The sequence below is a fragment of the Sinohyriopsis cumingii genome, chromosome 5 (assembly GCF_028554795.1).
Source record: "Sinohyriopsis cumingii isolate HCF-2022 chromosome 5, ASM2855479v2, whole genome shotgun sequence".
Classification (NCBI taxonomy): Eukaryota; Metazoa; Mollusca; class Bivalvia; order Unionida; family Unionidae; genus Sinohyriopsis; species Sinohyriopsis cumingii.
The window spans coordinates 101,519,719-101,546,622 of NC_142965.1; the positions used below are offsets into that span (position 1 = coordinate 101,519,719).

Consider the following 26,904-nt stretch of genomic DNA (forward strand, 5'->3'; position numbering starts at 1 on the left):
TGTGACTGCTGTTTGCATTTGTCAATTGACCTTCTTATGCAGTCACAGTGAATACAAACAAAAACTCTGATTTTCTGCTGATTACATCAAATTCATGGTGACCCAAAACTCTTCATGTTTTCCTGATTCCTCTTGTTTTGAGACCAATTGTTTAGGGCTTATCTTTAAATTAGCTTACCTTCCACATCATACCTCAGGAACAAATGTAAAAGAAACCATGGATTTAAAACAAGTCATGACAGACACAGATTGGGAACAATTGACTGTCCAGTCACATCAGTATAAAGGGGTTATGAAAGAGAGATAAAGTAGTCACTGCTGCCTTTTGTTGTCCATTTCTTAATTGAAGATCTCATTTACTGACTTCATTAGTGTTGTGCTGATCACATGTAACACATACCTGACTTGTGCATACCTTATGAAGGGTAAACCTCAGCCTGAGTGCATACTTTGCCAGTTTCCACTGACAGTGGAACATATTCAGGTCAAGTTTATTAACTTACATCCTGTGAGACAGAAGTTTTTATGTGCATTGGATTAAGCAACTTAAGGATGAACTACCCAACAAAGTTATGGACTTTTTGAAGGCACAGGGTTTATATAACTAGTGAATGTTCTCCAGTTTTTTTTAAGTTTCATCAGGATTCAACAATGTGGCATTTCGCCATCAACTTGCTTTTTCTGATTGTGAATTTGAGAAAAAAAATCTTGTTATGCATTGTGTTGGACAGGAAATTTCATAAAAAGGTACAGAATTTTGCATCAGACATTGGCACAGCCTCATGTCTGTTGCAAAATTGTGATGTCTGGATGAAATTTAACTGTCCTGCAACAGAGCATATGAAGGATTTGAGAAAGATGATGATTTAATGAATGTGGAGGCATTTCCTCCCATCTGTTGGGGTTGTCTAGTTATCCTGGTCCTGGACTGGTTTTGTTACTCATCAGAGGGAATTAATTTGGTTCATTCATTTGTTCAACTAATCACTTTGTCTTGTCAGTGAGAGGTTTGTATAGCCCTTTGGTGCTGATGCAGCCATTCTTGCTACGTGTTAGTTCCTGTGAAAATTGTATTGACTAGACATATTATTGATCATCTGAGCAGTGTCAAATGATATCATTGTCTTTACATGGGGATTCGGCTAAATGGATAAAACATAATTGTAGAGAACTTTGTTTTCAAAAGGGGCATAAGCAAAGAATCAACTAAAAAAACTCTTTTGAATGTTTGGTTAGGTTACAAACACATTGTTTTCTGTATTGTAGATAAAGTTATTTTTGTAACACCAAGCATCGGACTGCCATACCATTTATATGTTGAATTAATGTCTGCTGGTGTATAATATTGAGAGTGTATATTTAATTCATATGGCATTATAGTTACCTACAGGGTTGACATAAGGACAGATTATTATATTGTCATAAGCAGCTTTGGAAAACAGATATTGTCATCGGACGGTATCTAAGTTTCCCAAAGCTGCTTATTGGGTTCTACAAAAGCCTAGTTGACTCCATTTGTATCAAATGGTATGAGATTCCAATCCATTGTTGGAGTCAAAAGTCCTCAAATACATCCTCTTCTTGAGAAGTGGTATCCATATAGTTTGGGTGCATAATCCAGTCTGATTTATTCAAATCATTGCTTTTCAGGTTCGATATGATGTCCTGGAGTCCTTGAACAACAATTTCCTGCAGACACTGAACAGCACTTGGAGTGATCATCAAACCTCCATGGTGATGATTAGAGACATCCTCATGTACATGGTGAGATATGCTCTGCCTAAGTTTCACTTCCTTGATTTAGTCTTGTGCTGACAATTATGCCAGATTTCTTATCTCCCGCATAATGCTATATTTGGGTTTAAGTCCATTGATGTCATAGTGTCCATTTAAAAAAATGAGATATTTTGATCAAATAAATATCACATGTTTTTAATTACATTTTAGATGCTTAATTATTAATTTTATCTTATACCTTATTGGGCTAAAAAGTTTTGTAATGGAAGGTCGTATGGGGCTAAATTGTTTGAGGAAAAGTGAATGCTGCATTCTACTTTTAAACTGTTGGTATTTTGATTAGGCTTGGTATTCTGCCTTTTCAGTATTTAAATTCTAAATACAGCTGAAAGAGGGACTGACCTTCATGCCGTACATTTTTGTCCATCTAGCATGTGCATAGAACTTGTATTAAACACCAAATATCATTTTTTAGTTCAGAATCACTTACCGGTACCTTCATTACACTTTTCCAACTTCAATAATCTCATATAGTTCATAACATCAAAAATCATTGTCATTGTCACTATCATCAGCAAGTATTTGCCAAGCGAAATGGACTGAAGATGAACAAAATCGGAATCAGCCGATTTGATATTCTAGGTAGCCATGTATTTTAAACAGAATTTGGAAAACTTCCTTGGTGTAAGGTTCAAACTGTTACAGAAAGCTTGTACCGGGACCAAATGTGCCAATCAAATTGAGTTTTAATAACCATTCATGTCAAGCCAAGAACCCTGATCGGTGTAGTTTTATATATGCAGCTTTAAACTGCTTGATGCCCACATTTCACCATGAGGTATAGCATAACACTGGAAATAACTGGCTAGGTTGAGAGAGCATCTCAAAACACTCACCGACACTTGATGTACATGTAAACAAATCACAGGGCAAGGTCATTTTTGCTTTCCTTACAAAACAAGGCAAAGTTTTCCGTTTTTAAGCAACTTAGTCAACCACTTCACCTGATAGCATGACCCCTTCAGTGGATGCAGTTGCTCACCAGTTTTTATGCCAGGGGATCTACTTATGGTATATATTATTTAAAATCACTCATTTGGGGTTATGCAGAGATCTTTCACTTGCAGAGAAAAAAAACCCCATAAAAGCTGGTAAAATATTTAATTTTAGAAAACAAGATGTATGCATTTTAATTTGGGGCCCTGAGTGGTCTAAAGTGCTGTCCGTTACGGATCGTTGCCATTTCACCTCTGTCTGCATGGGTTCGAGTCTCTGATTCGGCCAGAGTGGGTATGTGAGAAAGCTTGCCAGTAGCTTCTCGTGGGTTTGTGGTTCTTTCCGGGGTTTTCCTGGGTTCTTCCTCCACCATTAATAATGGCAGCCATGTATAGCCTATCATGTGCTGAAAAATGGCGTTAAACCACACAACACAAACACCAATACATTTTAATTTGGCTATTGACAAAAACAAATTAAGAAACATCAGGGATTAGAAAGCATGCTTTGTAATTTAAACTGAAGAATAATACAAAATAGCAGTACAACTTGCATTTCAATAGTTCTTGATCTATTTGAAGCCATATACAGATTATCTTGAAATCATATGCATGTAATTCCTGTACTCCCAGTTGTATTCCTGTGCTTGTTTCATGTCCCTGGTTGGGGCCATTGTGTCATGCTTTTTGATATATTAACTTCTTGAGTAATGACCTTTTGTTTCTTAAAACACAGTTCTTATTATTTTCTTCAGTTATAATGGCAAATCCTGCTATATTATACAGATTCAGCAAGTTAATTATACTTTAACATGAAAATAGAAACAGTTCCAACAGTATTACTTTTGTTTCATATTACATCTATATCTTATTAGCTTGATCAAGGAGATGCCTTGTTACCCTTTGCTAATTGTTGACTGTTTCAGATAAAGCTCCAATTTCACAGTTTAACATAAATTTCACCATTGTTACAATCTAATTAAATTTTAGAAGAAAGGAAATAATTTGTTAAAAGGCTGTCAGACTTGAATCATTTTTTGAAATTAAATGTTAGGTTTAAAATTTGTTCATATATTTAGTTTAGAAATAAGAGGTGCCACCCCTTAATTCACTCACCGAAGTTGCCTGTAAGTCTGTTCTTTTTTGGGAGTGTTCCAGAAGTAGTGATGTGATACATTCAACAGAGTTTGTAAATGATTAATAACAACATTTGCATGTGGCTGACAAATTGACTTGAGAGGGAATGAAGAGAGACAGGCCTTTTTTTTTTTTTAAAGTGGATCTGAGAAGAAAAGGCATGCATTAGATAAAAATATTGAATTTTGGTGATAAACTGGGTGCACTGGAATGCTTTGAATGGAGAACTTTTGCTGATGACAATCTGACGTAACAAGTTGTTAGCTTCTTATGTATACAATGTGGACATTATCAAATCTTGTATTCCAGCTTTCGACTGAAATTGGTTTACCCAACAGTGTCACTGATCAACATTGGATTAATTCATACACAAGTGAAAAATGGTTCAGTTTCTCAGTTCAAGGGAGAAATTACATGGTTTTAATGGAACCTAGCAATGTTTAGGACCAATGTCTTTCAAGATTCCGTGTTAAGATGATTTTGCATATATGACCATTTGCCCATAACAGTGGCATTGGGGCTTTAATAACTGGTTAGTTTTGTGCCAGTAGTATATATCTTGTCTTATTCAGTGCAGAAATTAATTTTTAAATTTCAGGATAGGGTTTATGTTCAACAAAACAGTGTGGACAATGTATACAACCTTGGTTTGAAAATCTTCAGAGATGAAGTAGTACGCCATCCAACTATCTGTGATCACCTGCGTCACACACTTCTAGACATGGTTGCCAAAGAAAGGAGAGGAGAAGTTGTGGACAGGTGAGACATTTACTTGTGCTATATTGTTTTTCATGCAATAGACAGATTAGTGTCTTGTTTTCTTCATTTATGCTTTGTAATTCCATGGTTCATTAAATGAATTTAGCATTGACCTGAAATTTTCATTGTCTCAGTTACACAAAAATACGACATGGATGATCTTTTATGCACTTACATTTAGTATAAGATTGCATTTTTTAAACCTTATGGCCACATTTTACAAGACCAGCTGCCTTTCTCCATTCTGAATGTTTTAATTGGGAGGGGGCAGCATTTTAACAAGCTTTGTTGGGGCTTTACTGGGGACTATTCTAGGATGGTAGCTAATTAACGAAACAAATCATGCCAAAAATTAATCTGAATGCACTAAAATTTGGCATAGTATGTTTTAGTTCTACTTTGATGACTTTATTTACCAACCCCCCACCCACCCCATTAAAAAATTTGCATTTTATCTTCTAGAAACACAAAAGTATTTGTTTCTGCTATTGTTACTAATGTTGATACCCTTTATTCTCTGCATACATGTATATCACTTAAAGATAAATAGATGATGGACAGGATTTGTTTAACATGTATGTTTGCATATGATTGCAGTCTTGAAAGAAAGCAAATTTCTTATGATTGATTTTAATGATACAAAACCCTGCTTTTGTTTTCTGAAAATGTTTCTGTTGTATTTTGCAGAGGAGCTGTTAAGAATGCATGTCAGATGCTGATGACCCTAGGCATAGATTCCAGAAATGTTTATTATGAAGATTTTGAAAGACCTTTCCTTGAGGAATCCAGAGACTTTTACAGGGTGATTTAACCGTTCTTTTTATGCCCAGTGCTCATGTGGAAGGGGCATACATGTTTCACACTTGTCTCTAAAATCTTATTGCCAATCCTATAAAGGTATTGCCAATTAATTTTTTTATGATGCCACATTTTGGAGCCAAATTACTGTCCTGAGAATTGCCTCTGTGTATTGGGAAATGTGTTGGTTTTCTCCAATCTTTGGGTGGATGGCTGATCCTGCTCCTTACTGTTTTTTGTCAGCAGTGTCATTGACATCAGCTGACTTACAGAGTTAAAAGCCACATGTTTCTGTTCCTTACACATAGAAGTGCCTGGCAGCAAGTTAAGTTTTCTCTTCCATATTATACACTGCTCTCAGATTGGTTCAGAAAAAGTGAAGGATTTATGTGAACTCTCAACATTTATCTAGGTGTTTCACTTGATGTAGAGCAAAGTTGCTTCTCCATTCTGTAGAAATAGGTAGAAGTGACAGGGTAAAGTGGGAGAAGTGAGATGAGGTTACTTATAATGGAAATAAGAGTTTGTCAGCAGTGAATGTTTATGTCAGTTCAGCAAGGGAAATAGTATAAAACAGAAAATACTCAAATACTTTAAGAAAATAGCACAAAAAAATGGCATGAATCAGAACACCTGATGCATAACTTTGTTAGCAACATAGATGGTCAACTCAAAATTAGGCAACTGTTCCTTGAAAAAAAGGTAACTACTTGTTGATGGTTCATTTCACATTGTTTTCATGTGAAGTGTTAGATATATTTATTAATCTCTTCATAGTTATTTGTTTCCAAATTAATTTAAAGACACAGAATTTTGTTTTGGGATTTAAAACCTTGTGATTTCACATTAGTGACAGGCAAAGTTTTACAGAAGAATGTTTTATGAAGATATTTGTAGTTAAAGACTAAAATGACCGATAGTTGGAGCATCTTGAAAAGACTCCCAGTATGCTTTGAATTGGGGCTTGCAACATTTGGGGTGACATTTATACCATGAAAAAAACTTGAAGGAAGATGGTTTAACTAAAATTTTCTAGGAATTTGTGCTTAGAAAGGCTAGACATAGTAGTTGTACTGTTCTCCATGGTTATCAGAGGCTGTCTTTTTTAAAGTTTGAAAAATCACTTTTAATACTGTGATGACTTTTCACATAGCGTCACCATGGAATATATGACATTAATTCATATACCTTTCATAAAATGCAAAAGGTATCATGTATTTGCAATATAATACAAGCAAGAATTGTAATTATGATCTCATTGGTTGACCTTGGAGAAGTTAATGTGTATTGTAACGTGTCTTGCTATCTGTGTGTTAAGGTCAACAACTTGCATGATTTTTAGCTCTACTGACAATTGTCCAGAAGAGCTAATGGAATGGCTTTTTGTTATCCACATTCTGTGTATTAGTTAAGACAAGTTTATTATCACTACACCTAAACACTGGGGAAGATTACCATGAAACGTTACACACACTTCTCATGGTCTAGTTAGTCCTAAAGTAAAATTAAGTTGATCTCACCTCAAAAATGGCTACCATATTGAAAATCATCTTGTCATTATTCCTTCCAAATGGAAAGTCATATTGACATAGGGTTTTTACTAAGGCTGCAAAAGGAGTCTAGTTGGTCCAGAATGAAAGTGATGTTGAGTAGGCATCTGATATGGTGACTGTCTTGAAAATCATGTTGCTCCTTCACTGGAATTGGTGGTCATATTGATATAAGATTTTCTCCAAAAGATTTTTATTATCTAAATGAACATGGTGCTTTGCAGACATCCATTATTGTTGCCATGGTGAACATGCTGAAAATCTTTAAACTAATTATTTTAATTGGATGGTCATATTAGCATGGGATTTTCACCAAATGTCTTTCAATGGTGTTTGGTATATCCTGAAGGAAAATGGTGCTGATCTTACTTCTAGTATCGTCACCACAGCATCCAGTTTGAAAATCTTATTACGAATATCAGAGATGGTTTCAGCACTTGGCAGTTGAAGGGAAGAAATAATTTTGTCTTGAATTCCGTGAAATTCTTTTTGTACACTTCAGAGGATGAAGAAGTGTAAGAATCCTTGTGTCTGTCCATCATTTTGACCAGCACACAATCTTGTTCATGTAACTAGACCTGCAGTTTTGATAGATTGCCTTAAAACTTGGTAAACATATGGTCATCACCTGATAATGCATATGTTAATAAATCACTTTTCTCTTGCAATTTCATTTATACGAGTTAATGCCCTTTTTGAATTGCAGCTGCATGTAGTATATAAAATATCTTGTGAATGAATCTGATTTCAGTTATCAATGGAGTGACACTAAATTTCGTAAACATGACGTCATTAAGCTAAAATGTGTTGTGGACAAATGTTTGTTCCTTAAGTTTTGTTAAAGTTATTGCCTTTTTTGTCCTGTAGCTTAATGCTTAGTATTACAACACGTTGTCTTGTCCTGGAAGTGTTAGCATATGGGATGTTTTTTATTCCAGTGTCATTCTGTCTGTCCATCCATCTGTCTCTTAGTGCAGGCTTGTTATCACTGCTATGCAAAGACTACTTAGAGAAGATTGTCATGAAACTGTACACACATTTCATCCCATGGTCTAGCTGGTCCTAAATGAAAATGGTGCTGCTTGGACATCCACTATGACTGCTACAGCGATCATCTTGAAAATTTTATTATGGCTACTCTTTCTGGATGGATGGTCATATCAGCATGGGGTTTTCATTGAAAGACTTATTATGAAATCACTTTGGTCCTAAATGAAAATGGTGACATCCATTATGGCCATCTTGAAACTGGTGTCAATCTGATATGGCCAGCGAAAGTCTATATTATGTTCATCAGAAGAAGATATTCCTGTTGACCAGTTATTGCACTTGCACTATTTTCAAGAGATGGGCCCATTTTAGACTCAGCTCCATTATCAGGTGTGAGTGGAAGGTCAGAGAGGTGGGGGTATATCACATCTACCAAACAAAGTTGTCCAGCATTCCTAAAATTAAATTCATTAAGTTGCATCACACCCTCAGCATTATTGTATATTTTACATATTATGTCCAAATTTCTAGCAGTGATTCTCCAGCAGTAGTAATTTATGCAACAGGGCCTATGCTTACACATGGCATATCACACATGGGCAGTAATGAAGTTGCAAAATTAACATCTCTTGATTTATTCTGATAAGGCATAAAGTCATTAAATTAATTATGCACTTTCTTCCTTATAATTGTGTACAGATTTGGATATTCTGCATGTTTTGAGAATTGAAGTACAGTGAAAGCCCCACTATAACATCATGGTCAGGGTGCACAGAGTACCCTTGTGTTATGTTATGTATTGTGCAATACTGCAATAAGTAATTTAACGGAATGAAAATTATGCATGCTTGTCCACTAAACTTTATAAATTGGGGGTTGTGTGCGGACGTAGATATATGAATTGGCACAAAGCTACATTCTTCAGTGGCACAGTTATCAAAAATCATTGCATATTAAATTATAAATAGTGAAAACATTAATTGCATATCTAAATTTTGATTTTTAGCAGAGAACTATGTGTTAGTGCACACGTGTAGCATGAATACCTAAAGTGTTGATACACCTACTCACTGATTTCATTGCATATATAAGAATGAATACATAGTAATCCCATCCTATCAGAAATATGCTCAAAGAAGTATATGTTTTAGTCATTTCAGCATAGATAACGATGTATCTGAGTTCATTGCATTAAAAAATATATATATAATGAGGAAACTTGAAGAAATTTTCCACAGGGTTCTCTGGGCTACCGAAATCTGTAATTTAAAAAAAAATTATGCAAACTTTTAATTTTGCATGCATGAACATTCCAGCAGTCAAGTCCTCGGTATGCTTGTTCTTTTGGCGAATGCCTCTTATTTGATCAGTTTGAAGAAATCAAGTTTCAGTTGTCTAGTGTGTGGGTTATAAAGCAGATGCCAGGTGCTTGTAAAGGGATTAGGTGACATTGCATAGGCAAGAACTTAGTACGTAAAAATATTAAGACACCTGTTAATTGTTTTGTCAGTCACAAGACAAATCACAATTATGTGTTTGACACCTCATTTGATAAGCATCACCCAAGACACTTGAAGTGATGATACTGTAAATCCTTCTGTGATGTTAGGAATGCTTGCATTTTATCATATGCCATATTTAGAAACTTAGTGCTGAGATTTTGAGACTTATTTTGTCTTTTGGAGAAATGTGCACATAACACCAAAAAGCTGCATGTTTTATGATGATTTATGTCAATAGCATGGGAGTACTTTTTTTTCAGACAATGAGTGTACATGTAGTGGTACTGTTAAGCATTACTACATATATCCATATATTGTTGGAGAAATAACTACTTCCAAGCTAATAGTCATAAAATGTCTTAAAACAAGCTTTTCTGGCATCATGCATTTATACTTTTGTTTTTGAGTAATTATAATTGTGAGACATGCTGACATTTCTCAGGCCAAGATAGGCTTATGCATGGCAGCTAGTAGGGGAAGAGTTGGAGGTATAACCCAGGAAAACCTCAGTAAGAAACACTGATCCATGGGAAGTTACTGGCAGCTTTCTCACTTAGACCCACATTGTCCAATCCCATGACTCGAATCCATGCCATCAGGGTTGAGAATGCATGATTGGTAAAGGCTGGCACCTTAAACGACTCAGTCACTTGGGGCCTTTGACAGAAAGTAGGTAATGTATCGGGTCATGATAAGAAAATGGAATACCTAAGAGACTGAGAGATTCTTTGAATGAATTGTTGTTGTTGTGGGGTTTAACGCCATTTTTCAATACACGAAATGCTATACATGGCAGCCATTATGAATGGTGAAGGAAGAATCCGGGGAAAACCCCGGAAAGAACCACCGACCCACGAGAAGCTACTGGCAAGCTTTCTCACATACCCACATTGGCTGAATCCGAGACTCGAACTGGCGCAGACAGAGGTGAGAAGGCAGTGATCCCTTGTGGAGAGCGCTTTAGACCACTTGGTTACTCGTGGCCCCCTTTGAATGAATCATAGTATATGACATTTGCCATCAGCCACAAGACCACAAAACAATGGGATATTATTAGCTCTGGCTACATCATGTCAAGACTAAACTACTAGATGATTACCATGAAACTTGACGCAAACATACATCCCACTGTCTATTTGGACTTAAATGAAAATGGTTCAGTATGGATTTACGATGTGGCCACCATACTTGAAAATCTTATCGCTACTTCTCCAGAATAATGTTCATATCAATATGGGGTTTTCACTGAAAGACTTCTTATGATATCTAGTTAGCCCTGCAAAATAATGATATCAGTCTGATGTCAAATATGGTCACTACAGCAGCCATGTTGAAAAGCTTGTTGCAACTCTTTCTGAGCATACAGTCAATGATCTAGAAGAAATGGTGCTTATCTGATACACATTATGGTTGCCATCTTGAAAATGTTTTTATTGTTACTGATTCTGAATGAATGGTCATATCTGAATGAAGTTTAACCTGAAAGACTTTTTTTAATGTCTGATTGGTCCTAATTAAAAATGGTATCAATCTGATGTCCAGCATGGCCACCACAGCAGCCAGCTTGAAAATCTTTTTTATTTATATTTCAGATTGAAAGGCAATTTCAGTATGGTTTTTTTCTTTTCTTAATACTAATTATGATGTTTAGTTATTCTAGAATGGAAATGTTGCCGCTTGCACATCCAAGATGGCCACCCAGTAGCCATTTTGAAATATTATTGCTACTCCTGCATGGATTGTCATATCAGCATGTTTTTTTTTTTTTTTTTATTAAATCACTTCTTACAATGTAGAGTTAGTCTTAAATGAAAATGACACCAGTATGCCTGCTACAACCTTCATTTTGACATATTGTTATTACTATTTCTTGATGAATAGTCTTATCATTATGGGTTTTTCACTAAAAGAATTCTTATGATAACTAGTTGGTTGTAATGAAATTGGTGCTGATTTGACTAATAATCTTAGTATCACTACTTCTAGATGACTCTTCAAATTGACCTTGTGCTTTCACCAAAAGACTTCTTATGATGTTTGGTTGGTACTGAATTGAAATGGTGCCAACTCTGATATCAAATATTGCCACCATGGTAACCATCTTGAAAATCTTGTTATTGTTACTCCTTCAAAGCAGAAAGTCATATCAACATGTTTCCACCAGAAGACTTCTTATAATGTCTTGTTGAGCCTAAACAATAATGGTACCAATCTGACATCCAGTATGCCCACATCAGCAGCTAATTTGAAAATCCGGCTTTTTCTGAAGAATATCAGAGATGGTTTCAGTACTCAATGGTTAAAAAGAAGAAATGGTCTTATGCTGAATTTCAGGAATTTTTTTCAGCCAGTAGAGCGTCAGTTTCTTTGAGGGACTGTTTAACATTATTCACTGAAAGAAAAATAGTGTAGTCTTCTTGATTTTTTAAAGCACATTCTTCCAGTTAAGTTAGAGTGAGTCAGCATTAAGTTTTATTTGTAAAGGCGGATAAATTTAGTAAAGAGGTAGTCGATTTGGGAATAATGGTCAGTGATAAAAATGACTGTAGATATGATGAGTCTAGTGAGCTAACTGGTAAATCCTACAAATGCCTAGACACAAGTAGAAAAGGAAGTGAAACTTTGTTTGAGAATTGGATTCCAGAATGGTGGAACCAAAGAATAAAAATGGGCACAAACACACATGCGAGAAATCTTTTGATTGCCTAAACATTTAAAAAAACGAGGACTATATAATGTTGGATGGGCATACAGTTGTAGACTTTGACATCTCCAAGACTGTTAGAGTATGTTTGGCTGCATCAAATGGGAGAATCTTCAATTAGTAAAGGTTGAGGGCAGTTGAGTCATACTGTAAAATGGACTACGTTATTATGATGTTGGTCTGTTATGACCACCCACTGTTTTAAATAAAGGGTGTCAGTTGGCTCTATTTGACTCAACCTGGCTGTAACACACTACAATAAAGATAAACACAAATGAAACTTGATGGCTTTATTATTGATGGTTTAATAATAATAATTACATTACAAACTGACAGTGACTAAATTGTCCTTGACATATGAAATTGTTCTAAATATTTTTCTAATTTGTGATTTGAATTAAAATCCAAGCAAACGTTGCCTTCTTACTAACCCTTGGTACTTATTTTTGCAGAAAGAGAGTCAGAAGTTTTTAGCAGAGAACAGTGCCTCAATGTACATAAAGAAAGTGGAAGCTCGGATAAATGAGGAGGCTGAAAGGGCAACGCACTATTTGGACAAAACTACAGAGGAGCCGATTGTTAAAGTATATATAAGAATAGATTTTCATCTTTCTTTTATTGCATCTTGGTGTGACAGCATTTGGCAGTTTTTTAATTAACATTTTAAGCAATTATTCTGTAAATCACTATTTCTTTTTTACATTAAATTTTATCAAATCTTTGATTCTGAATCAACCCTGGTGGAAGCTTGACATTGCTATCACTTTGGCATTCATATTCATGTTCATTCATCTGTCCACCATCCACACTCCATTTTCAAGTCAGTTTTTTTCTGTAAAATTTAGTTTGCTTGCAAAAGCTTCAGAACTTCTGTACTTGCTAAAAAAATTATTTGCAGCAGATATTATAGGATGGTTTTGAAGAAAAATATAGTATTTCTCGGAACCCTTTTTCTTCATGAAGTTAAGTATTATCTCACCATCAAGATATAATGGGGATATAGCATTTTGCCTTTATTTTCTTTGTTTATGTTTCTTTGTGTTTTGTTCCATAGTGCATCAAGATCTTGGATACTGTTTCACCTACATTAGAAAATGTTATGTGGATGCATATCATTAAGAGTAATTTGTCCATATAAAACCTCCATCACTGTGATCTCGGGGATCTAGAATAGGCCAGATGTGCACTTCTTTTCATTAGAGACGACTAATATAGGTGATCATTTTGCTCTTTTTCTATGATTACGTTGACAGTGAATAGGTCTTGGATGTTTTAATATAGGTTTATACCTAATTTGACTTGGGAGTGCCTCAGCTTACTCAGCACTAATACCCAGGATTTTGCAGATAAGTCATCAAACTGAATAAAACATACCTATAATTGTTATCCTTGAGTGACTTGTATTCAGGGTAACCTTTTAGCAATGGGATGCGTCATATGATGTTCTAGCTGAGAAGGTCTTGAATTTTTACTTGAAGGACTTGACCTCCTTCAGTTGGCATTATCTTTAGGTTTTGTGGATACCTAAATGTTCTCAGCACTGTGTAGCCAGGAATGTGCTGCTCTACCATTAAACTTGATACATACAGACAGATGTTGACTTTTTTCAGCCATTTTTTATTTCTTACTCTCATAGTATCTTGAACCCTGTTTTACCTACATCATTAAAATATTGGTATTTAAATGCATCTCAGCAAGAGTAACTTAGCCACATCAAAGCTAAGTCTCTGTGACCTAATTTCCACTCTAGTTATTTATGTCTTTTCAGCTGTTTGTTATGACATACACAATATCTTGGACCCTCTTTGACCTTCACTCAGGAAAATTGTTATGTGGATATATTTTAGGAAGAAAAACTCAATTTTTTTCAATCATATCAAAAGTAGGTCATTGTACCATAGTTTTAGGCTTGAGTTACTTTTCTTTTTCAGGCCATTTGTTGATTACAACCTCAGTATCTTGGACCCAAATACTCTTATCAAAATTGGTATGTGGAAGCATCTCAACAAGTAGTTGTACACAGTGTTCTGCTCTTATCAAGGTTTAGTTTTCTTAGGGGGGGTAAAGGTCGGGTTATAAAGACTATTAAGGAAACAATAGTTAAGAAGATGTTAAAGAAATTATAGTTCATCATGTTTTACTTTATTGCAGGTTCTAGAAGAAGAATTGATAAGCAAGCATATGAAGACAGTCGTAGAGGTATGTAGACCTATATGCCTGTATAGGGAATATTATAAATGTTTTTTATTTGCTGTGATGTATATCACTTTTTATTCCACAGCCATATTGTTACCCATGTCCAGCCATCAAGTCATGTCCTGCTTGTCTGTCATTATTGCATTCTACCTAAAAACTTCTGAAGAACAAGCTAGATTCCAACAAATATGGTGTAAGGTTTTATATTAAGAAGACCCACTTCAGTTTGACTTTACCATTTCTCCTACAAAATTTGAGTTGTGGTCATTGCCTGACTGAGAAATTTATATCAAATCAAGATTTAGTGGTAGTAATATAACACCTGCTACCATTATATTGCTTTCCTTTTCCATACTTTTTTTGCCCAGTTCAAGCTATTATTGAAAGAACATTACCCCAGTCTGACTCCTTGAGTCACAGCCAATATATTGAATACCATCCTTTTATTTATTGATGGTGTATGCATTACATGTTCCTAATTATTTGTACAGACTGAATGTTTATCTCCTGAATCCTTGTGTTATTTGAGTGCTGTCTGCATTCTTTTTCTACACATTAGTTTTTTGTGCCTTGCTTAGCAAGTGGTGCTTCACTAAATTCTTTATAAAAAAAAACTTTTCCTAGTTCTGGTGCAAGGATAAATGTTCTCTGCCTTTTTTCTTTTTCTTTTATGTTTATTTTTTTATCTTTGATAGCTTCTCATGTGGGCACAGCAACATGCACCCCACCTGCTTAGCATGCACTGGGTGTGCAAACACAGACATCTGTCCAATTTATTGTCTTTGGTCAGATCTTGATTGGATAAATCTGATGTGGGCATATCCATAGGATATTTGTCATTAGACTGGTCACTTGGCAGGGATCAGGTCAATATCTCTTCAGTGTTACTGTTTAATCCCAATAGGGATAGGAAGCCTAGTTGTATTCATCCAGCTATGGATAGGGATTGGATTAGCATCTCCCTTCTCCCCCCTTTTTTTGTTCTAGTTCTACAGAATGTGTTGACCCTCCTTTCCAGAATGTGTCTTTTATTCCTTTTTTGGTACCATGGCATGGATGTCCCTCACTGAAAGAGATTGTTCCTTCATGAGATTGAAGCCCATGTAATGAGGGCTATTGCTTCTTCTACGGCCTACCTAAATCACTTTTCATTTGAGGACATTATGAGAATCACGTTCTGGTGTATCACACTACCACTGCCCCTTTTATATTGATGATTGGCATATCAGAGCAAGGGCACATTTTCATTGGGCCCATTAGTAATGGTACAAAAAGTGGCCCAACCTGCTACCAGTATATACAACCATAAAGGTAAGTATAGCATCTTTATATCAGTTTTCTGAGGTCATCATCCTTTCAGAATGGTAAATTCATTATGTGGTAGTGGCAGGTAATGTATTACTGTTATTGTAAATGTTAGGGAGGTAAAACTAATTTGAATTATGTTACACTTACCTGCCACTATTGCAAAGATTCTATCTAACCTCACTGCTCTGATGTCATAAGAGTACTCTAGACCAAGTAAAAGAGGACTATTCTGTATGGGCCTATGACATCAGTGCAACTGGGACTGTGTTCCTTCTGTTCTAGTGTTCTAAAATATTCTATACTAATTGGAGGAGGGAATGTTTTTTAGCTTGGATGTGGGGACTTTTGTCTTGGAAAAGGTTAGCAATGTACTAGTGTTAGGTAAATATGATTAAAACAAGTTTTTTACCCAACCCCCAATCCCCCCAAAACCCCTAATATTTATTGACATGCTTGCCTGTAACTGTTATGAAGATTCCCTTCTGCCATCATGCTCTGGTGTCCTGCATGCTAGGTACACATTGAAGGAGAACGGTGTTTTGTATGTTGGCTCTGATTTAGGATTCAGACTGAGATTGTGTTCTGGCCCTCCAATACTATTTAAAGAAGGAAATAAGTAGCTTGGAATGGGGCACTAAGTGTTCCACAAAATATGAAAGCAGTGCAATAGTAGTGAGTAAGTATTATATAATAAAAATTATTTTACCCACCCCCAACCATTGTAGCTACATTTTCTACCATGGCACTCTTGGTGGCAGTATATGGACACATTTCTAGTAGCATACATAATTTTGAACTCTTTCTAGTCTGTCTTCTTATGTATTTAATGATTTCAGTAAACACGAAATATGGGTGAAAAAAACTGCAAAAGAATATTTTCTGTCTTACTCTTTCCATTCAGTTTGGAATCTTATTTATGCAAGAATTACATAGAGATTTTGAATAATGTTGCAACTTGTTTGTATCAAAACTTGTTCCAGTTATCACGTTTAATTAATTAAGATTTTAATTGGATCTGCTGAGGGCTTTTGGATTTAAATATGGGATTCATGTGGGGAAGGCAAATTGGTGCGAGCATGTCTCAGTTTTTAAATTTGTTGCAGGGGTACCATTGGATGAGAAAAATAACATTATTGGAAAACAAGTGCTGACCTGCACCTCTACAGAAAAAAAACCTTGTTTTTCCTCCTGCACCTAAAACTGAATGGAATAAGTTTGATAAGTTTTACATTTTTAAGTAATGTAATTTCAACTTTACTGTCATTACAGATGGAAAATTCCGGTGTTGTGCATATGCTAAAGAACAACAAAACAGATGGTAAGTTCATTTTCAGGGTATGATTTGCATGAAACAAACTAGTCTCTGGTTTAATGCTGAAGTAAAATTCTTAAGATTGAGAAACTGTTGATTTACGTTAACTAGCAATATTCTAATGTAAATCATAAACTTGATTATCATGTAGTTAGTGCAGTTTAATATTTTTGATATTACAGCATGTTAACAAACAACTTTATGATTCTGATTGGTCCAGATAAGTCCATGAAATTCTTGTGCAGATCTCACCTAAAAGTGTAATTAGCAACTATATTAACATTAACATGGCTTAAAAGTGTCAGCAACAAATGTCTCAACATTAACACAGCTGCTGCTACAATTTCACTTTAGTCTCTACATATTTATAAAACTGTTGGCTTGTGCTCAAGGTGTTAATTGTATGGTAGTCTTTTCTAAAAGATGCAAGAGTCAGTTGATTTATGAAGCTTTTAATCCCTGTCCATTTTTTTTACCACATTGAAAAATCCTTGAATTTGAGGGGTATCCTTGGAAACTCCTTGAAATTTAAGAAGTTCCTTTTATCCTTGAAATGTCCATGAATATATTGTAAAACAACAGTAATTTTGCCAGAACTCTTTGAATAAGAAGTCTAAAGTAATACAAAACATAACAAATATATCACTTTTTAATTAAAAAATTTTTAACACTCATTTTCCCCCAAAAAATGAATAATAAATAAAACGGGATTAGATGAGGTTGATCAAATGGCACAACACTGGCAGTTGCCAGATGGAGTAGTATCTGTCTCAAGTAGCACATAGCTAATCACATTTGCAGCTTAAGTGGATGACAGATTTAGTAAGGAATGAGATGTGTTGGTAATTCAGATTGGGAGCATGTCCCACTTTCCATACATAAAAATGTTCCTTGAAAATGAATGGAAGTATGAAAAACTCCATGGAAAAATGAAATCTCCAGGACTGTGTGAACTGTGTCTATTGCATGCTGTGAGTTTGCTTTTAATTAACTGCTGACAAATAAAGTTAAGTAATGAGATCAGTGTGTGAAACTTGCCATAAAATCCCACAAGCCCACAGTACCAGTAACCTGAAAATACTATGGGTTCTACCCATAACCAACTGGTCCTGCATTTCATCATACAAGAAGACAAAATGTAGTAAATGACTTAATGGTGAATTCAGGTAGACATGAATATCAGCCCTTAGTAAGTTTATTTATGTAATGAAATACGGAACATAAAGTCAAACACAGAATAAGATATTTATATCATGTTAGCTTTATTAAAATTCTACATAATTAAAGCATAACATGGCCACTATTTGATTAATGATGCCCACAGCCTAGCCGATCTAGATTTATATGCAACTCATCTAGAGACTGGTATCGGAATTAAAATCTAAATAAGAATCACAAACCTTATCTATTGACTTTTCATCAATCACTGTATCAGAACTAGACCCAGCCTCTAAAGACGTGCTTGTGGTATCCAACTTGCAGCTGTACTGCAGAAAGGAGTTTGGCATTGCATTGCAGGAACTGGAATTGATCAAAAGCATCCACATCAGCAGAATGCAGCTGAATACTTACAGTTTGTTGAGATCAGCATCATGAATGACGTACACATCTGTAGCTCAGTGAATTTTCACCTAAGCGTTTTGAAGTGTAAATAAACTTGCCTAATTAAAACATCTGCATCAACTTATTTTTTAAAAACTTATTTACATTTTTCCTTATTGTGTGTTTGTGATATAATTTATCTAATGAGTAGATCCTGTTTGTTTACCTATAGCATGCAATGGCTCCCACACATGCATTGTCATGTTTCACAAGTAAACTTTCCAAAACTTGGGGCAACATGATTAAGTGCATGTACACAGACCACTCTTTTTCATGATGTATTGAATGAATAGTGTTGCTCTGTATGTTGATACAAATAGTGTTCAAAGCATTCGTGCACAAAATGAATTAAGTACCTTTAGCTACATTATGAGAGGCTTGCGCTGAAATTCATTGAGCTACAGTCTCAGATATTATTCTCAATATTGAATTGAACAAAGTATAACAGTATTGTCTTGGTCTATGCAAGCATCCTGTTTCTATATTCCAAGTGAGTTCTGTAACCCAACTATCGCTTTTGTTTGATAGTAATGTAATCCATTTGAATAGTTCTTTTTTTTCCTGACTGTTTACTTTTTTGCCTCTTATAGCTTCCAGGGATCAAAAAACTCCACATGTTGACATTGGAAATTAGAATTAGCATGTGCGGCTTCAGATATCACATAGATGCAGAAGAGTCTTTGTTTTGAGTTACAAGCATTTAGTATACACAGATTACAGTTATTCATCTTCTCATTGCTCAGATTCATGAGCGGTCATAAGAAACAATTTACAGTTATTCATTTTTCATTTGGATTTTATTATTTCTGTTAGTAGCATAACAAATATAAAATTTCTAGATTAAATTTACTTGATATGCCTAAAAGTCCAGATGGACCAGCTACTCATTTTTTTGCCCCAATCCACCGTGAAATTGGCTGACATTGTACTGTAGGTCATTGTTAATTTCATATGCTGTATGAGATGTATCACTACTCTGAATAGAGACGGATGTATGCATGATGAATTTTGATCTTGTAGTATCTAAATTCATGCAGACTACTGTTGGTGTGTGGAGGTTGATGGGTGGGGGGCAGATAATTAGATCATCATTGATGCTAGAAAAATCAATCTGCATCCTGTGTGAGCTTATTCAAAACTGTTTGTGTAAGACCAACTGTCACTGTTGGTAAGGCAAACTATGGACTGGGGGGCTAAATTGCAGATTTGACATGGGGAAACTACTGATAGAAACATGTCATGAAAACAGATCTGCATTACGATTTTGTGGTAATTCTGTTCCTTTGTATTACTATATACTAAACATCCACACCATTTGCAGGTAAGAAATTGTATTTTTGTAGAACCCTTATTGCATTTGAATTCATGTTTCTTATTTTAATTATTCTTTGCAGATTTAGCATGCATGTACAAGTTACTAGTCCGAGTACCAAAGGGTCTAAAGACGATGTGTGATTGTATAAGTGGTTACTTGAGGGAGCAGGGCAAAGCCCTTGTAACAGAGGAAGGAGAGGAAGGAAAAAATGCTATCACCTACATACAGGTAAAAACTAGTCAATTTTGATTTAACTCTTTTTCATCACAACAATTTCAAGGTGATTTCACATGAATAGACTAACTTTTCTGGAGAGCATTTTCCACAGCATTATTTGCTGAATCTCTAAACTGTGATATTTACAATTATGTCATTATTGTTTTAATACCAGTTCATGCCATAGTAGGAGTATTGGGGATACATGTTTATTTTTTTATGTTCATGCTTCTCCCCTATGAAAGAGTTTTGAATTGCGGAGGAATAAGCATGAACTGACCTTTATCATCAGTTTTTATTACTTCATCGACCAAAGATGCAGATGGATATAGTGATAGTACTGTCCATCTGTTCATCCACATACATGGTGGTTTCTGTAATGCAACTTTAGTTTCTTATAGTATTTTGTATCTAAATCATTATTTTTGCCATACCCAAGGGTAGAGGCAGAAGTCTTGATTTTGGAACTGTTAGGTCCAAGCCTAATGTCACTGCTGAGATGGTTAGTTTACCTTTCTGAAGGAAGGCCAATTTCCTTAGTCTAATTTTCATCAAACTTCATAGGCTAGACTTGGCACAGCAGCTCCTGATTGGTTCCAAGTCAGAAAGAAAGGTAAAAGTAACTCAAGCTCACATTGTATTGGAGGGGGTGGGAGCTTCTGAACAAGTTCAGTTTGAAACTTCACAGGTAGTTTACACTTGGGCAGAGGTTCTCAGATTCATTGGTCAGTGGCAAGTGTCATGGCAGTTACAAGTGTAAGTCTTGGTTATACATGATTAGCCTACTTCAAGTTTACTGCACCCAGTTTATTAATAGTTGCATCACTTTTGACAATGGCAGCTCCTTTTTGAGTTGGCAAGTAATATATAATAGATCACTGGTTACTCTTCTTGAAATTGCACATATATGTTAATTTGACAACTGTAATGACTAAGGCACCAGTTCAGGTGGGGTTGGGAGGTTGGTGTGGTAGGTAATCAGCCATTCTTTTGATAGCTATTCTTACATTCACTGAATATTATCTTTTTTTTTTACCTTCTCTTGTTTTGCCAGTGTTCCTTTAAGTTTACATGGGTATTTTTTATCTGAATTTTACTCATGGGCTTGAGTTGAAAAGAATTGTAATTGGAGATCTTGTTTGTCAGAGCATGGGCACATGCTTCATTTTATGCTCTGACTCTTTATAACTAAAGGCAGAAATGTAAAAGTTTATGATATTATTTGGGGTTTGTGGCAAAATATGAACAATTGTCTGAATATTGGGATCCTCAACTGGTTGTAGTTTTTTGAATGGGGTGGGTGGGTATGTGTGGATATAATTGAGATGAGCACAGAAAGACATGTTTGTTGCTCAGATTTAATTTGCTTAGTTTTGCATTATGATTGCATTTACATATTCACACATGGTTTAACTGTTGACAATTTCAGAGTTTGTTAGACCTAAAAGACAGATTTGACCACTTTCTACACGAGTCTTTCAATGGTGATAAGGAATTCAAGAAGATGATATCCAGTGATTTCGAGTTTTTCATCAACTTGAACCCTAAGTCACCAGAATATTTGTCCCTTTTTATTGACGACAAGCTCAAGAAAGGAGTGAAAGGAGTAAGTCTTTAAAGCTTTTGTATAAAATTGTCATAGTATTCTAAATAGAGGAATGTTTGTTGCTACTATAAATATTTGATTATCAGTATAAAAATGTATGCTGAACTAAGACAAAATCCTAAAATGCAGATTTTTTTCTTCGTTTATTCTGATTGATAGAAAACAATATTTAAATGTGTATTTCACAAGATGTGCTTAGATTTGTTTGATTGTTTTCAGGTAGTATATAGCTACAAAGGAATAAATGCTGCTAGTACAAGCATTGAATTACTATCTTGGATTAATTATCTCTAAATTATTAACTCACCAAGGATTGATTGTAACCTATCTTCTTGTGCATTGTTTTTTTTCTTTTCACTTTTGCCTATTAGAACATTACAATAGGAAAGCTGAGAATACAAATCCATGCTTAATGCAAGAAACTTATTTATTTATTTATCGGACTCTCAATAGCTTGTTCCAGTATATAAATCTGACTAAAGAAATACATAATATTTCTAATAATTACATGAAAAATGTTTAGATTATTTAAAATCTTTGGAATTTTTAAGTAAACCTTCAATATCTCCATGCAAACACTTTCGTATTCACAAACACTTTTGTAACCATTTCCACTTGAAGTGATTGGTGTTGTTAATATTAATCTCTTGACATCTTACTTTAGGTGACTAAGACATATAATAATTTCACTGATCCCTCAATCACTTCATTTTTTGGACAAATACATCAGATTGCCTTTGAAGAAGAGAGCTGCATCATCATTGCCTTTGAAGGAGAGAGCTGCATCATCATTGCCTTTGAAGGAGAGAGCTGCTTCATCATTTTGCCTCCGGCAACCATTTAGCAAATTGTGTCATTTATGCTACTCTTGTCAAAAATGGTCTCATCCAGCCTTCAGCATGTATCCATTCTCTTTTACCAAATATATAGTTTGAGTTACTGATAGCATCAACAAACTGCAGTTTGCAAAAGTAGTAACCAAGTATAGAGCGACTGGTATGTCGGGTCCAGTTTATATCTCAAGGGAGGTAACTTGGATTTAGGAATGTTCTTAGCTCCTGTAGTACTGTTGTGTTTTCCCATCTGATTTTATGCAGATGAACCCACAAGACTGTATTGTCAATGCTTTGATTGTTATTATTATTATTTTATAATTATTATTGTTATTATTTTTTTCTTGTTGTTGCTGTTGTTATTATTATTATTATTATTTCAGATGACAGAACAGGAAATTGAAGGAGTGCTGGATAAGAGCATGGTCTTATTCAGATTCCTTCAGGAGAAGGATGTCTTTGAACGTTACTATAAACAACACCTTGCTAGGCGGCTGCTGCTGAACAAAAGTGTGTCTGATGACTCCGAGAAAAATATGATCTCAAAGTTGAAGGTCTATATACATTTACATTGTAAACATATCATAATTGTGTTCAGGTTGCAAAAGTCTTAATTATTCTTTTCGTAATATACAAACCAATCATTTTTAAACTTTAAGATGTCAGATATTGATGCCAATAGGGTGGTGAGGACTTAGACACATCATAATAAAGATGAAATCATTAGAAAGCTACAAATCTATCATCATGACTGTGTTCATATCTATTGACTGATCAAAGGATGTAGTGATTGAATTGTGGATTGATGTTGTAATTAGACTTGTTAAATGGTATATTTTGATTTTGGTTGTGTAATGCCATATCACACTTGCTGTCTGGTCACAAATTAAGTGATATCAGTTGCATTGAAACTTGAAGTTGTGTGCGTGTGAACTTTCTGTTCATGTGCAGTGTTTAGCAGAGAGAGTTTAAAATATTCAGTGAAAATTCCATATTCTGAATTGATGAAATTCTGGAAAATCCAAAGTTTGGAATGTAAGATGGACACAAGTACAGTATTCAGTCACTTCTAATGGTATAGTAAATAGAACAGAGTTTCTCTCTGTGAAAAACAGTATGTAGATAAAAAGGAACAAGTCAGCCCGACTGTAAATAGGTTAAAAATTGTGGCAAAAGTGAAGAAAAAAAGATACAGATATTTGTGAGGAAAACAAAGATTTTAGTTATTGGTTTTGGAAAAAAGGAAGGAATTCAAGTTCCAGGCATGGGAGGAATGGATACATTTATTCTCATTGGACCATGATTTTTACTTTGTACAGGTACATATTTGCTCACAGGAAGATGCAGTATGCTATTTTGAAAGTTTGCTACTTTCAGCAAATATCTTGTATATTTTTGCATGGTTGTCAAGGTTTTGTTAAATTGATGCTAGAATTTTTTGTAAGCATGTGTATGTGTTGGCATCTCTGTACTAGTTGTGCAAGAACATATTTGTTGGGTGGATGAGAGTTATCTTTACAATCATCTTCCAACACTTGTATTCTAATTGTTCCCACTGTCATATAACATCTTTTTTTTGTGTACCAGGACCCAGTTACATGAAATATATTGTCCTTTAGGACTACAGGAACAGACTCAAAGACGCAATATTGTTTCCTTAAATATTGTCAGCAAGTTTTTGTTTTATAATTTCATAGTGTTTGTTTTTTGTAATCTTGCTGTTGTATATATTTTTATACATTATCTATTATTGTAAAGTGCCTAGAGCTTCTACAGATTAGGCACTGAACTAAGTCCACATTATTATTATTATTATTATTATTATTATTATTATTATTATTATTATTGCTGTTATTGGATTTATGGGTATAGCAATAAACGTTTATGTCTAATTGTCCTTCTTTGATTAAATAGCTAGGCAGTATTTTGACTTCATTTGTCCTTGACTGTCAGAGGATGTATTTTTGTGTTTTTGATAAATCATTTAAGATGTGGAAATAACATTGCTTAAAACAAGTAAAGAGCTATGTCTTTTTCATTTTATGCCATACTTTGGAAAATAGTATGACCCATCATTATGTATGATGCTGTATCATTTCAGACTGAATGTGGCTGTCAGTTCACCACCAAGTTAGAGGGAATGTTTAAAGATATGACAGTATCCAATACATGTATGGATGAATTCAAGACTTTTGTTAACCAGGCAACTGTAAGTTTTCCTGTAATCAAGCAGTATTTCTGCATATGTTAATTCGCAAAAAAAAAAATTGAACTTTAGTTTGTTAAAAGTGGTCATTAATGGCTTGTTTTTTTTAGGCTGAATAATTTTGTGCTCACCTGGTCCAAGGCTAATTGAGCATATGGCATGACCCTGCATACAATGTCTGTTGTCATTCTGTCAGATCTTGCTTGTGAGCAGACTAGAGGCTTCATTTTTGAACAGACCTAGAGTAGACTTGGTATGCAGGTTTATATCACTAAGTTCTTGGATGAGTTTGATCATGAGCAACATCAGTCAAGGTTACCTTGCATCTGAGTGGTTAAACATGTCAAGAATCTAGGAGCCATGTGGACAGAGGTGAGATGTTGGTGATCTGTAAAGGCAAGCACCTTAGACCACATGGCTCCCATGACAACCATGCATAATAATAAGGTAGTCATGTATCTGATTGGTTGAGCTTGGGAACACTGGAGGCCATATTTCTGAACAACTTTTGACCACATCTCATATGTAAACTTGTACCAGTAAAGATGTCCGATGAGTGTGATTGTGTGTAACATCTGCACTTATTAATGATTAATTGGCTGAGCATGGTAGCACTATGATTTTTTCAGATTTTATAGATTATTATTGATAGCACTTTTGGGATGTCAAGAGGTTCATTTGTACTATGTTGATATAATGTATACATGTACAGTAGTGCAGTGCATACAGCCACATGCCAGTTAATATTAGAAAGCAATGGAAGTAGCTTATGATAAGTACTATATGAAACATCCCAACCTCAAGAACTAGACAACATCATGCCAGCCAAGATGGCTTTGTTCTGTCATGACTGAACTCCACCATATATCTCTGATCATAATGGGTCAGAACCACAATTGATGATACAGTATCAGCCACCAGAAGAATGAGCTTTGTCCTATTTCACAAACCCAGGTTATTCAGCATCATGCCCAGTTAAGTGCCTCAGTATCCAAGAGATGTCACTTCAGTTTGTTCTCAAGCCTGTACTGACTGACAGCTTTGAAGTCACTGTATCAAACTTTGGATGTTTTTTAAGTTAGTAAGCTATGCAGCAGTTAGCACCAGAGACATAAGCTTCAGCACCTTTATCCAAAATGATGAAACTTGCTCCCATGTTCCCACTTCATTATTATAAATTTCCTGATGCACAAAGACTCAGCCTTATGGGCTTTGACTGAAGAAGTTTTCCACCTACTGCCATCAGTGTTCTGTCTTCCTCCAACCTCTATAACAACTGCTTGGTCTAAGTTCTGGCATCAGTTGATTATTGATAAAAAGGAAGAATCTACTTTCAGATTACTTCTACGGTCTAGCAGAATTATTTACGTTGGCTCTTTATGTAGTCAATTACAAAAACCGATCAGCCAACACTTTTCTCATGAAGCTGCCATCCATCAAACTTAGTCAACCTTTTTTGTAAGTCCCACACAGCAGTTTTCCATTGTATATATACACAGCTGAACAAGATTTCACAGCTTTGGGGATGACAAAGCAATCCTCTGTACACATGGATTGGAAGTATTTTAATGAGAAACAGCAGTTGGTGTTCAATGCCATGGCCATGGACTCTATTTTGAATCTAGTGTCTATGGTGATCTTTTGATAGGCAATAAATGGTGTATCTTCTTCCACCCCAAATCCCACAGAACATGCATAGGAGTCTATTTCCAGAATGTCTCATATCTTAACAGAGCTACCCAACATACTTCAGCTAATGCCCTAACAGTAGCTATGAACTTAAAATAGACCATACTAAGGCCAAGCTATGCTCTCATTTTTTATCATCTAATTGACAAAATCTGCAAGCAAGCCACAGAGGAGACCAATTTCCCTTTCTCACAGTCTCAGTTATAGCAGAAGGATCATCAAGGCAATCAATAAAATGATTGCAGGGACACCCTTAGGACTCAAAATTCACTGGAAGCAGTCCGACCTACTCTACAATAGTCAAAAACCACAGTTCTTCCACAAAGAGAGGGCAATCATTTTTGCTGGTGTTTCTCTCCACGAGGGCTTCCCTATCTAAAAAAAATGCATTCATCGTTAATACACTCATATCACAGATCCCATTAGGGGGAAAGGGTCCACTGTTTTGC

The 26,904-nt window shown here is 35.2% G+C and overlaps 1 protein-coding gene across 1 annotated transcript in view; it reads left to right on the forward strand.

Annotated features, from left to right (window-relative positions):
- LOC149799887 (cullin-3-like) overlaps positions 1-26,904 on the forward strand; it is a 93,306-nt gene that overhangs the window by 16,974 nt on the left and 49,428 nt on the right. Inside the window, exons 3-12 of the mRNA XM_089959330.1 lie at positions 1,651-1,764; positions 4,468-4,628; positions 5,316-5,430; positions 12,625-12,756; positions 14,324-14,371; positions 16,946-16,994; positions 19,985-20,133; positions 21,551-21,727; positions 22,944-23,114; positions 24,662-24,769. Coding sequence (XP_089815456.1) covers positions 1,651-1,764; positions 4,468-4,628; positions 5,316-5,430; positions 12,625-12,756; positions 14,324-14,371; positions 16,946-16,994; positions 19,985-20,133; positions 21,551-21,727; positions 22,944-23,114; positions 24,662-24,769 — 1,224 coding nt within the window. The remainder of the gene's footprint in view (positions 1-1,650; positions 1,765-4,467; positions 4,629-5,315; positions 5,431-12,624; positions 12,757-14,323; positions 14,372-16,945; positions 16,995-19,984; positions 20,134-21,550; positions 21,728-22,943; positions 23,115-24,661; positions 24,770-26,904) is intronic.